At 44.8% G+C, this 13923-nt stretch overlaps 1 protein-coding gene across 5 annotated transcripts in view; it reads right to left on the bottom strand.

The window, feature by feature from the left end:
* The window catches only part of OSBPL2 (oxysterol binding protein like 2), a 341693-nt gene that overhangs the window by 199775 nt on the left and 127995 nt on the right, over positions 1-13923 (bottom strand). For all 5 annotated transcript variants that reach the window (XM_078651596.1, XM_078651593.1, XM_078651598.1 and 2 more), the window contains exon 2: positions 6094-6235. In XM_078651596.1, the coding sequence (XP_078507722.1) occupies positions 6094-6130 (37 nt within the window). In that variant the 5' untranslated portion in view covers positions 6131-6235. The remainder of the gene's footprint in view (positions 1-6093; positions 6236-13923) is intronic.

Below are 13923 nucleotides of genomic sequence, written 5' to 3'. Positions count from 1 at the left end.
CCTGAGGATTGCTCAATGCGTCTCCAGCCCCAGTGTCCGTGCTTTCTTACAACCGGAGGTAAGATGAATAAGTTTGTCTTGTGTCCAAGCTCCCTTACAGTCCAGACGTCTGGCATTTAATCTCTAGCCCTTGATATCATGCACCCATCAAGCGCTGGGTTCGGTTTACGGATTCTACAGCGCCTGGTGGCCAGGCTTCATTAAAGCCATGGATTCTGGAGAATGTGTTTAAGTCCTCTGTAACCATGCACCCATACAGCCTCAAGGTCGTGAAGCTGCATCTGTGGCCCCATTGACCGTGCGGTCTTACAGTCCGACGTCTGGTGAATGCACCTGTAGCCCTAAATGAGCATACTGCCTTCTACCCATGGGTTTAGCTGAATGTGCCTCTGTGAGTCACTAACCATGCTCCCTTGCTGCCCGGAGCACTAGTGAATGAAGCTCTGGTCCTCAGTGATGCATTCTTCCTGACAAAGATACCTGTGGCCCTCAATATTCACCGTCTTACAAATCTGGGTTTTGGTGAATGATTCTCTGGCCTCACTGGTCACCCTACTTCACAGCCATGGGATCTGGTAAATGTACGAACGACGCACTGGGTCTTTCTATTTACAGCCCTGAGGATCGCTCGATGCGTCTCTAGCCCCAGTGTCATTGCTTTCTTACAACCTGAGGTTCGATGAAGGAGTTTGTCTCTGTGTCCAAGCTCCCTTTCAGTCCAGATGTCCAGTATTTAATCTCCAGCCCTTGATATCAGTGGGCTCAGTGTAATGATTCTCCAGCACTTGGTGGCCAGGCTTCATTAAAGCCATGGATTCTGGTGAATCGGTCTCTGGTCCTCGGTGACTATGCTCACCTATTATAGGCAAGGCCATTGGAATTAGGCCTGAATGGAGCACCAGATTATTATTCAATCGCCATTTGTTAAGCGCACAGCTACCTCAACAGAGGTGTTCCGGCGCAGGAAGCAAGACTAAAGAAAAGACTGGCCAGTAAGACTACACCTGATTGAAGAGCCAAGTTTTTTAGCAGCGGGGTTCTCTAATTTATGTGAGAGGAAAGGCAAAACAAAGGTGGCACATGCTGTGGCTGTATTATTTCGATATTTTGTCACTTTAAGATACATAAATACTATCTGGGCAAAAGTTGCACCTCATTAGTATATCCGTTTCACACCTAAACACGGCAAACATCAGCTAAAAGATAAACCATTAATCTTTGCAAAGGGGTAACCCCTGAGCGGCACAACGTGCTACACTTTTTATACGTTTCAGCAATACGCAGATTTTAACAGTTTAAATTATGCACTTTTATACAGAAAACTCAGCGGCTCCATCAACGTACAATTCTAGGGGCACAGCCTATATAGATTTGGGTTCCGCTGAATGTGCGTCTTACTCTGACTTCTTGCCACCCAACAGCCTTGAGTTCGGTTGCTTTATAGCCTGGAGTGCCCGCTTAATTCTTCTTTTGCCTCCGTGATCATACACCTTTACAGCCATGACATGCGGTCTCCTGTCCCACGGAAAAATGTTGCGCTATAGACTTTTGTTCTGGTGAATGCTAACCTGACTCTCAGTGACCATACTACCTTACAGCCAAGACTGCTAGTCAATTTTCCCAAGTGAACATTCTGCCTTATAGGCAGAGGTACAGGAATTTTGCAACAAGGGAGGGCCAAATTATGCGGCAGAGTTGACTAAATGATGTGGCAAGAAAGGGCAAATTATACTACACGAAGCAGCACATTTAGTGATAGTGTTAATTTGTGTAAAAAATGCAAAATTCAGAAATAATACTGTGTGGGAAAAGGTGTTCTCATTAGTACCAGTTTACATCCAAACAGCAATACGCAACAATGACCTGTGCTAAGAGTCTTCCACTGCGTGTAAACGTGTAACTGCATTTTTCGTAAATATAATCTGTTTGAGCAAGAAAAATACTTTTTGTTAAAATGTGCAAATTACTCAACAGATGTATTATGCAGCAAATGCACCAAATCCATTATTATGCAGAATACACCGCCACCCCAGCATCACATAATTCCAGTGGCCCTTCCTATAGTCCTTTGCTCAGGCACCGAGTGACCATGATCCCCTTACAGCCACGACTTCTAGTGAATCTGTCGTGAGGCATCCTCAGTTACCATACCGAACAAAATATTTCAGTTCTGGCACGTGTCTTTGGCCCTCCGAGCCCTTGATCCGTTACAACTTTGGCTTATGTTTACCATTTGCCACTCCTTCAATGACAGGCGCTCTTAAACAGACTCCCCCCCCCCCCCCCACCAATTTTATAAAAAAAAAAATAAAGATTTTGCGACTCTCCCACAAAATTGGTGGTTGAAGTGAATTAAAAAAAAAGTATAGGAACTGTGATGCTGTGTGCAAGGTGTTTATGTTTATGAGATTTTTATTGCGCGCAACTACCCAAAGGTGTCTTGGCGCATATCGGACTCCCTGAAACGGAAAGCTACCAGATGAATTATTGATTCAATAACCAAGTTTTCAAGAGTTTGCGGAAGATGGTAAGGGTAGGACTGGTTTTGATGGGCAGAGGAAGAGAGTTCCATAGCCTGGGGGTGGCGACTAAGAAACGTCTGCCTCCGCAGCTAATGGTTCTGGTGCGTGGGACAGAAAGAAGGTGGGTGCCAGCCGAAGCAGAGATCTTTGCGGAACATAGATCCGAAAGCCTCTTTGAGGAACCTTGGTCCAGAGTCATGGATGGCCTTATAGGCAATGCAAAGTGCCTTGAACTTTATACGACTCTTAACTCTTAGCCAATGCAGATGGCGTATGGCCATGGAGGTGGGGGAGCGGCTAGGGATGCCAAGCAGAATTCTGGCCGCTGCATTTTGCACCGATTGTAATTTGGATAAGATCTGATCTTGTGTGCCAAGAAAGAGGGCGTTGCCATAATCCTTTATTGAGAAAACGAGAGTGGTAATCAAAGTTTTCCCTGCTCCTGAAGGGAGATATGGCAACAGTTTTTTGATCTTCCTTAGCATGAAGAAAGACGATGAGACCACCGCATGGTGAGTGGGCGTTGCTAAATAAATAATTATGTACCTTTTTCGGTCTTTCAGCCTGTGGTAACTGCACTACTGTACATTATTAAAACATTATTAGTAAATTAGCACTGCGCCAGAGAGCCCCAGAATTGAATCCTGGTTGGTGCAGTGCAGTATAGTATAGTGGCTTGTGTACGTTTAGTGCTACGAGGTCCCAGAAGCACTGTGAACATGTAAGACGTTATTGTATACTTGCATTACACATAGTATAAAATAGGCTGCTACAGAACGTGCAAAAACCTTTAAAGAAATAAAATATTTACAGAATGAATTTTTTTGCAGTCTGAAATTAGTGCAGTTTGTTTTATAACTGCATTTTCAAAGCATAATCTTCTCATCTTAGCTGGCAGCTCCCTTACAATACCTGTCAAACAGAATAAATGTGTCATTAAGGAGCTACTTTTTTGGTAACTGTCTTTTCAAGGCACACGCTCCACATCTCAGCTGGAATCTCCCTTAACCTCTCAAAAATAAATGTGCGTCATCGAAGCTTCAAGTGATCCCATCAATTAAAGCAAAAACATGCTCCCAGGCACGTTTTCCATTTGCAGATTGGCCAGTTGCGCACATATACATTTCCTTCAGGCACGGAGGCACCCTGGCAAGAAGGCTGGTTTAGCTGTCTGCCGCTCCCTTGGTTTCACAGCACAGGAGACTTCCTGCCTTACAGTTTTAACCGTCCCAGGATGGTTGTCTTGACAAAAAGTATAAGAACTGTTTTTTCTAAAATTAAAATAGCATGGGCATGTGTAGTGCCCTCCGATCCCCCCGACTTCGACCACTACACACACGCCAGCTTGATGCGCGATAGCCGTGTTTTGTAAGGAGCAGCTAAAAACAGAAAATGTCTTACGGTTTCTTTCGTCGACGACGCACGGCGGCTGGCCCTCGCGCGTGTCGGTGCGCGCCTCCGAGGGAGGACAGACAGCAGACTGCACTGGATGCACGTGTGACGTCTGCCCCTTCCCACCCCTCCTCGCACGGGTGACGTCAGACTCGGAGATAGTTAAAACCCTTCCTGAACACACAGCTGATATGAAAACTGACGTGCGCCGAAACATCGAAGATACTTTGAGGACAACTGCTTACTTATTTTGTGTGCATACCACCGACTTTTACGACCTTAATAAGTGGCTTTTGTTCAAATACAATACAACGCAATATTGTTACGGGCGAGTTCAAAGCCCTGTGCTGTGCCCCCTGGCGCGCCTGTGACGCCAGCAGCAGGCATTCCAGCCCCGAGCCAGGCGTTGTACGCCAATCACTGTCTAGCAGGCGTGACGTTTACTAACACCTTCCACAGCACGGATGTACGTGTGTCCTGCCCCCTCGTATTTATAAGGAGCCTGCAGCGGCGCTGTAGTACTCCCCCCTCATCCGGTGACAGAAAGCACTTTGGATATGTGTGTCAGGAGATTAAACAGGGTATTACACTATATGAAACAGGCTGCCAAAGTTTAAACACTGTATTGCACGCAGTATAAAATAGGCTACCACAAACTGTGCAGAAAGATTGGAATCAAAAGTTATATGACATGGACTGAAGAGGGTGGCATTGGCAGAGAAGTGTGACCAGAGGGGAGGGAGATGGTGGTAGCAGAGGGAGGCGAGGACAGAGTGGGACGGTGAGAGGAGTAACCTGATGGCAGAGGAGAGAAAGGGAGATGGAAGAGGATAGGGAGGGAAGGGTCATGGTCGGTGATGGGGACATAACAGTGACGGCCATGGAAGGTGATCACGTGACGGGGGTGGCAGAGGACGAGACCATCAGATGAGGGTGTTGGCAGAAGAGGTGCTCGCTAAGCAGGGCTTTAAGTGGGCCGGGTCTCACCGGTGCCGAGCACCGGGTCCTCGAAACAGCTCTCTGTTTTGTGCCCTGGTGGTCCGTTTTTCCGGATGTGTGCAGTGCTCACACTGCTCACTTCTCACTAGTGAAGGTTACGGCATGACGTCATGCCAGGGGAGCGTTGTAGGGAAAGGGAAATCCTTTAAAGAGTCATTTTCTCTCTGGATTTCCCTTCTCTTTTTGAAACTCAGGCGCAGGAACATTGTCGTGGTGTCGCCAGGGCTATAAGTGGAAGCTTTTTCAATACTGTATACAAGATATATTTGCAGCTTATTTATCTTATGCAACTAACAACCACTGACAAAGCCAATACTCCTGACTTGTAGGTATGATGTTACTTCTCGAACCAGATGACCACATGCCGGATTAGATGCTGATACCTTCCTGCAGCCTTCACTCTTCATCCTGAATTATCAAATTTGAATCACTCACACCATGGGACCATGACGATAGTCGTTCCCTGAAATTACCTGTACTTCATCAATGTGTGAAGATTTACAAGAAGCATTTTCTATAAAGAAACTTGAAAAGCCCTGAAGAAGTCCGGTAACGGACGAAACGCGTTGGCTATTGATTTTAATCATCATTGTGAATAAAGAACTCATTCAAATTGAAGAACCTGACTTTGAATTTCTTGGGAGAACGTTTGAAAACATTAATGAATTTTACAGATAACGTTGATGAAATGGAATAAACACTGTAATAATAATTGAAGGGTGCGGGGTCACCTTTTGTGCATGATGTTACTTCTTGTATCATATATCTGGATGCAATGACAGAAACATCACAATACAAGTCGGGAGGCACAATATGCTAAACACACACTTTTAGCTTACGTGTTTTAAGCCACGCCATTAATTGCATTGGCCACGCCCCTTTGAGAGACCCCCACCCCCTACCCCTCCAGTTTTTTCATCCCACTTAAAGCCCTGTTGCTAAGGATGGTGATGGCTGGAGACAGTGATTACATGGTAGGTTAATGGCAGGAGAAAGGTTTTGGGACTTTAAACTGAGGAAAATAGATAAAATAAAATAAAAACAATTGCCGTAAAAAAAATGCTAATGTGTGCAGCAAAATGTCCATCTGGCACTGCAAACTCCTTGGGGGTGTGGGGGTGCTCTACTTGAACCACAATGTTTTGTTGAAGGCCTGTTTATTTGTCCCAGTTCTGCTTACCTGTTACGGCGTCATAAAACTCTTCCTCACTGTGCATTCTTCACTTTATAAATCTGGGTTCCCAACGCGGCGCCACTATTTCATTGTTCTTCCAGCGCGCCAAGTTCAGTTCTGCTGCAACAGAGGGCGTCTGCTTCCGGAGCTGGGGGGAAACAGACACAGGCGGGTTACTACACTTGCCCCATCCTAACACAGCATAAGTACAGCAAATCCTGCGCTCGATTCTCACAGCTTTGTCTGTGCGCAGGTGTGACTTGATCCCGACTAACAACTGAACCTCAAGCAGCAAGTCACACCTATGCATTTTAATTACCCTGCCGGGCTTTTATTGCGTGCAAAATAAATAATATATAAGATAATATGTAAATATATTTTATTAATCAACAATAAATCAATGCGTGCAAAATAAATATATAAGACGATATGTAAATATATTTTATTAATCAACAATACATCAATATTTACATGTTACATGACAAAGAAATAAGGTATTGCATTCGCTCCATGAAATCGAGGCTTTCAAGCCCACGTGAGTATTTCCTTCAGTGATTTTTCAGATACTTTTATTTTGGAGAACAGGAGCAGTGCAGTTTGCCCGCCAGATTATCAAATGCAAATGTTTACAACACACGTACTCGGTCACAGGCCAAGGACAAAGCCTTTCAAGGGTGGAACGCGTTCACTTGATAGAATCCCTCGCACTGAGAACGTGTGGGCGCTCTGGAAAAGGAGCGCCTTGTCTCGAGTTTTCGAGACTGGGCCTCTGGATTACACTGGATATTTCTGTGTTCGATGGAGGCGAGGCCGGCTTTGAGGCCCCAAGGGAGGGAAGGACCTGGGCGTGTACAAACGACAGGGACATACCTGCGGGTGTGGGTCAAAGGGTCCTTGACATGCCCAGAGAACTGTTCACTTGTGGGCTATGGGACAAGGGGTCCTTAACAAGCCCATAGGACTATTATACCAGCAGAAGTGGGGCAATGGGTCAGGGCATGCCCATCGGACTGTTACTTATCTGCAGGTGTGGGTCAAAGGGTCCTGAACATCCACAGAAAACTATTATACCTACAGAAGTGGGGCGACAGGCTCCGAGCATGTCCTGAGGCCTTTACTTGTAGGTGTGGGACAAAGAGTCCTTAACACGCCCACAGGGGTATTACTTACCTTTAGCTGTGGGTCAAAGGGTCCTTAACATGCACAGAGGACTGTTGCTTACCTACAGAAGTGGGTCAAAGGGTCATAGCAGATCCTTGCTGTCATCATACAGTACGAACTAAGCGGCTTGAAATAAAAAGAAGCCGGACCCGATACCCACAGACTGACAGGATACCGCCGTCAGGGGCCACAGCAATAGAGGCAGAATTACTTGCCCTACCCCTCACCGGCGCTTACAGATTAACTGCCGCTTCCCACTTCCTCTAAGATAGCTAGGAAATGGAGCCCGCAATTAGGGCGGTTGTATTGTATTAATGCCAGGCAATTGGTGTAAATTGTTAGTCCTGATGATCCCAAATAATTAGAGCAAAGGGATCGAAACGTCGACTTCTTTTAGTGTTTTCACAACTGACCAATGTGTAGAATTTTGTTGTGTAGCACGTATTTGGCAATACTTGAAATTGATACACTGATTTAAAAGTGGCCAACTTTGCTCAGTCTTTGCCTGTAAACCCCCTTTTATGTTGTTTATTTTCTCCCCAACCTTTCCCTCCCTAGTACGGTACAGGATTGTGCCTCACTGTTATTCCTTTTCAATTGTATGAATCACTTAAAAATAAATACCCTGTCCGGCTGGACAGAGGACTAATATAGCTACCTATCATGGCCTAGATTGTATTCTTTCCTTGATCCTCCAAAAAGCGAAGGACCTTTGTCTTGTGTAATATTGAATTGATACCCACGGTACTCATCAAACTGTTTGGGTTCCCTTGTTATATTTGAAAAAACCATGGAGTAGTCCGGCAGAGGAATGGACCGAAACTTTCGGTCAGTGTCTGCGTTGGACCTCTAGTTGTCTCTGCGGCCTTCGTAAGCCTTGCTTGCGCCCTAAGCAAGGCTTACGGAGGCCGCAGAAACGACTAGCGGTTCAACGCAGACATGGACCGAAAGTTTTGGTCCATTCCTCGGTCGGACTGCTCCATGGGGCAATTTTTCGCAACAAGCCAACTAATGCTTTAAGAGGGAAACCCCCTCACACATGTAAAGCACCTTAGCGAGTGCTACACATTTCTCAAAATTACACAATCACTTAAAATTAAGAAATTTGCACCTACACACTTTGGTCCTGAGGAAAGCCAGTTTTAATCATAAAGGCTTGGCTGAAACATGTAGACCACACCTGGATGTAGGAGACCCTAATTAACACTCCTCTAACTTCCAACAGCCTTTTTAATGCTAACAGTGACCCAGTTATTAAAATATAAATACTGGGATCCCTGTATAGCTTTTAAACTTTCACCTTCACGTCACTACACTGCACACTCAGAAACATACCTGCTCCGCTGTATTCAGGCGTCGAAGCACACCCGGGACACACTCTGTGTCACTGGGTGGGCCCGATGATGAAGCATGCCACCAACCAGATTGGTGGGTGAGGGCTTCATGAACAAACAAAAGGGTTTGTACCCTGTCTTACAGTCTTGAGTGTCTGTAAATTCACAAATAGGCTAGTCCTTTTTGATCACACATATAAAACCCCAGGGATACGGATTAGCTACCTAGTCCTCTCTCTCTCCTTTGATAGTGATACTTCTAGAAATGTGACAGTGGGTTCTGAGCATTACCCTGAAGACTGTTACTTGTAGGCAGTGGGCCAACAAGTTCATGACATGTTCAGAGGACTATTGCTGACCTCCAGAAGAGAATCAACGGGTTCTGTACATGTCCTGAGGACTGTCACTTGTATGTTGCTGATCAAAGGGCCCTGTGCATGCTCGGAGGACTATATTTGGCTGTGAACCCTGCACAGAATACAGGTTATCACTCCAAATCAGCTAAGGACTGGAAGATGGTCCAGAGGAAAGTCAAAATATGCTTTGCCATACCTGTATACATACCATCTCCAAGTAATGGCGAGACCCCCTTTGCAATCTACTTTGGACTTCCATTAATGAAAGCCATCAAGGGGTAAAAGTTGGATCTCTCGGTTTACCAAACAACAATCGATAGAAAGTAGGGAACAGAGACTGGAAATGGGACATAAATGGGAAGAATGGTAACCTGCACAAACTAGAAACTTTGAGGTTCTACACAGCAAACATAGGGGGTGGGGATACAATGGATGCCCTGGTAGCAGGCGTGTAGTTCTCAAGCAACAGAATGCCCCCAAAGAAGCTTTCCGACAACACCCTTGACTGTCAGATCCTCACTCTCAGTTTCCCTTCAGAGTGATCTAATTTAGGATAATGCCTATTGGAAATGCTGGGCAGCTGAGTGAAGAGCTGCAATGGCCAAAAGGAGACGCTGTCCAAAGTAGACTCCTGGAGGCGTGGGCACAACTCTAATGGATTATAGTGTCTCCTTCCACATCTCCTTTGACAAGAGGAAGAAGCCATGTTAACCTCTTCACAAAACTGACCAACTGCAGCCCCCAAAGGCATACTAAGAAAGGATCACAGTCTATTCACACCTCCCAGCTACCACTCACCCCTCTGATTCGCCACCTCCCACCAGGAGCTGGCACTGGAATTTCCCCAACATTCTAATGTAGTTAACTATTTCTAATCCGGTTTGCTGCTTTAGCTTCATAATAAAGTCACACAATTTATGTGACTTACACAAATTATCAGTATTTTTTTTTTTAAAGACCAGTTCGCCAAAATTCGCTCTAATCTCTCCCACTTTTAGCGAATACATTATTGAACAAATCTAGTCTGCGTCTTCCGCTTTAAGTTTCATTTCCAGAGTTTCTGCTTTCCAAATTTGCTTTCCTCTCAGAGGAGAGAACCAACAAATAACCCTTGGGTATCAAATCAGTTGCTAGACCCCTGAGTATATTATGCATCTGGCTCCCTCGATCCATGGACCCCTACTTAAGGACCTCCACTATCTGTAAAGTGAGGATCCGTACCCCCACCGCCCTGATAGAAATAAGCTATGGATGCCCTTCTGTTAATAAAATCTTCAGACGATCCTAAAATATTGTGAGCAACTACACCCCTACCCCCCAATCAAACACTCAACTTACCCTTATAGTTAAAATTATGGGAGATAAAGGGACTCACCAAATCACTACAGTCCTTGAATCACAAAATATTATGGATGCCTATATACAATTACTGAGTTGGGGCTCTTATCCATCCTTGAAGATTTCAAGCTGCTGACCGATCGAGGTGGTTCTGCTGACCTAGTTCTTCTTGAGCTGTGAGCAGCATTCAACATGATATCACACACCCTCTTACTGAAGTGTCTTCACCTAATTGTCATTAAACATACCACTGTAGATTGGATCTCCGATTTAAAAGGTTGCATTTAATTTCTCATCCACCCCGATTATCTTCCACTTTCATGGATGTTCCCTCTAAAGTGTCAAAGGTGTCCTTCTTTGAACCTCTCGCTCTTTAATTTCTTTGTGATCCACTCGTTTGGTCTCACATTTATGTTCTACGCAGATAAGACAGTTTCTCTTTTGAACTCAATTCATTTCCTCTCCAGGTATTTTGAACGTCTGCAGCTAACTTATTGCAGGGATTACCTGGATGGCCAATAATTCTCTGAAAGTTAACATTGATAAGACCAATCTGATCCTCAGGAAATTGGCCTATGCAACGTGGTGTCTCATGGAATGTGGTGTTCCACCAAACCCAATAGAAGAAGTGTGCAACCTTGGCCTTTAGTTTAACGGATCACTTTCTCTCACTTCCTAAAATCAACAAAACCTTTTCCTAAAGTTTTTTCTTTTATTTACGTCTCCTTTAAAAAACGATTCAATTTTGACCTCCATCTGCATGTCAGCTGGTTGATCAGTCATTGTATCCAATATAGATTATTGTAATTCCTTAGATTTTAGCCTGGCGGAATGTTCTCTAGATCCTTTACTTAGCATTTAACATGCTGCTGCAGCTGCTGCTAACTCCTCTTTAATTTTTCTCACACCTCCAACTACTGGGCAATCCTCCAGTGGGTTCCTCTACTGGCCCATAATCCATTTAAATCCACGTGCATTGTGCACTGAGCTTTCCACAAAATAGGCCCTCTCTTTTTCCAAGAGAATTTCCGGCCATACTTTCCAGACCTGAATCTGTATTCATTTTTTCGTTTTTTCTCCTATCACTGCCTAAAATATAATTCACTGCCTAAAATATCATACGCTTGCACAGAAGGCCGTTTATAGTCATTCCCTGCATCTAGCCATTGGAACTCACGCCCTCTTTCCGTTTGACTGACTGATGATCATCTCTCATTCAGAAAATCCCCGAAGACTCTTTTCCCCACCCACCTTAAGACTGCCTTGTTCTGGTCACCAGCCAATCTCGCAGGGCCAGGATACCCCGTAGGGTGACATCTGTGCTCTATTAATATCTCATCATTACAGAGACATTTATAATTAATAACACGTGCGGGAAGTAACTGTACTCCCGGTTAAAAGACAACAAAAAGGTGAGCATAAAGCAGATGCCATAACCGCCTCCTAAACCAATAGCCATCAGTAAGTGCCAAGGACTTAAAGCAAAATACAGAAATGTTTCTGGGAACAAAAGTCTCTGTTCCTCACATATGGAAGTTAATACATCCAGCATGGAACTTGGACATTTCAACTGTCATCAGAAGAGTCTCATCAAAATGTCTGCAAAAGTGTGGTGTGCAAAAATCCTATACTTGGTGCGGTTGCTGTAAAAGAAAGAAAGAAAGAAAGAAAAGTGTGGTGTGCAAAATCCTATACTTGGTGCGGTTGCTGTGAAAGAAAGAAAGAAAGAAAGAAAGAAAGAAAGAAAGAAAACCACAAATAAATGGATCATGATGAGGGTCCAGAGGCACAGGAGATGAGTAAGGAGTTTCCGATGGCCAACAGGACCAGCTCAAGGTGGTATCGAAGACGTGCATGTTCTGGGAGACATAATCAGTTTCCTTTTACAACAAACTGTGTTCTTTGTATTAAGTACAATGTCTCTGGCACTGCTGTGAAACAATGCAAAACGTTCATTTGGCTTTCAGTGGCTCAGGTCCGCACTGATGGTCAGTGCCCTTAATTAAAGAATGGCCAGAAGCGGAGTGTTGGGTGGACAGATGGACGTGTGTGTTTGCATGCAAAGGGTTTACATTCTCTCAATATCACATTCTTAAACAGATCAAAGTTAAATATTGGCAGTCCACACCTACAGCAAATACACCATAATCAAGAGGTATTTCACAAGCAGAGTAAGTGCAGTGTCACCAAGTAGGATGGCTAGTATCAAACCATTAAATCCAGCCTCAAAGATAGTATTGAACTTTATAAAACGTAAGCATTATCATGGTTTTATAACGCGCACAGCTACTCGAGAGTGTCCCAGCGCGAGCCCAAGAGACAGTAGGAAGAAAGAGGTAGAAAAAAAAGAGCAAACACAGAAACCAGTTCAGTGAAAAGGGAAAGTTTTTAGTTTATTCCTAAATTGGGTAGAATTCTGCAGGCTACGCAGGTCAAGAAGAAGTGAGTTCCATGCCATGGCTGCCAAATAGGCCAGAGAACTACAGCCCTTTCTCTTCAAGCGCAATCTAGGGATAGAGGCCAGGGGCATGTTAGAAGACCGCAAGTGTCTGCTGGGGGAGTAAAACTGAAAACGTTTCCTGAGGTAGAGGGGGCCGTATTCATAAAGCATAGCATGGATAGTTACCAGAGCTTCATACGTGACCCTAGCCTTCACCGGTAGCCAGTGCAAGTTGCGCAGATGTTGCCTGACAATGGTGCATTTGGGGAGGTCAAAAAGCAGACGAGCAGCTGCATTTTGAACCACGTGAAGTTTGTCAATAAGATAGGCGGGAAGGCCCATGTACAGTGCATTGGCATAATCGATGCGGGAGGTAACATGAGCTTGAACAACCGTTTCCTTACCTGCTAAGGGCAGAAACTTCCTAAGACGTTTCAGAATGCTGAAACAGGTGCCAGTCAGTTTATTAATTTGAATACAGAAACTCAGCTTTTCATCAAACCAAGTCCAGAAGTTTTTTTTAGGGAGTCCAGAAGGTGAGGGCCTGGGAGACTCGTCAGGCCCAAACGTATGCAAAACCTGAAGAGGAAACTCTCCCAAAAATAACATTTCAGTTTTATCCTCGTTACATTTCAGCTGAGCGCGTGTCAATCAATTAAACAACGCAGTTAAACAGCTTTTAACATGGGCAGTGGATGTCTCAGATTTTTTCCAAGTGAACAGGAGCTGGGTGTCATCGGTGTAAGCAACAACTTTAGCTCCTAGTTCTTCTGCCAACTGAATGAGAGGAGTCATGTATAGGTTGAACAAAAGTGAGCTAAGCACTGACCCTTGCAGAACCCCTGTCAAAAGAATTTGGGGAGTAGACGTGAAGGGAGGGATCCATACTGGTTGGGTTCTGCCTTCTAAGAAGGATTTCAGCCACTCACCGACGGCACCCATGTGCCTAATTCCTGGAGGCAGGTCAGAAGAAGTGAATGGGGGACCATATCAAAAGCAGTAGAGACATCCAACAGGACCAAAACCGACCTGCCCCCAGCATCCACGGTCTCACGATTAGTTTCCGCGATTTCCACCAAAGCAGACTCCATGCTATAGGCGGCCCTGAAATTGGACTGGGCCGGATGAAGGAGGCCATGCAGTTCAATGAAGGAAGTCAAAGGCTTATTGACCATCTTTTCGCATACTTTGGCAATAGCAGGGAGCA

This window comes from Lissotriton helveticus, chromosome 7 (genome assembly GCF_964261635.1).
Source record: "Lissotriton helveticus chromosome 7, aLisHel1.1, whole genome shotgun sequence".
Classification (NCBI taxonomy): Eukaryota; Metazoa; Chordata; class Amphibia; order Caudata; family Salamandridae; genus Lissotriton; species Lissotriton helveticus.
The sequence above is the reverse complement of the archived record's forward strand: the minus strand, read 5'-3'. Positions and strand labels throughout refer to the sequence as shown.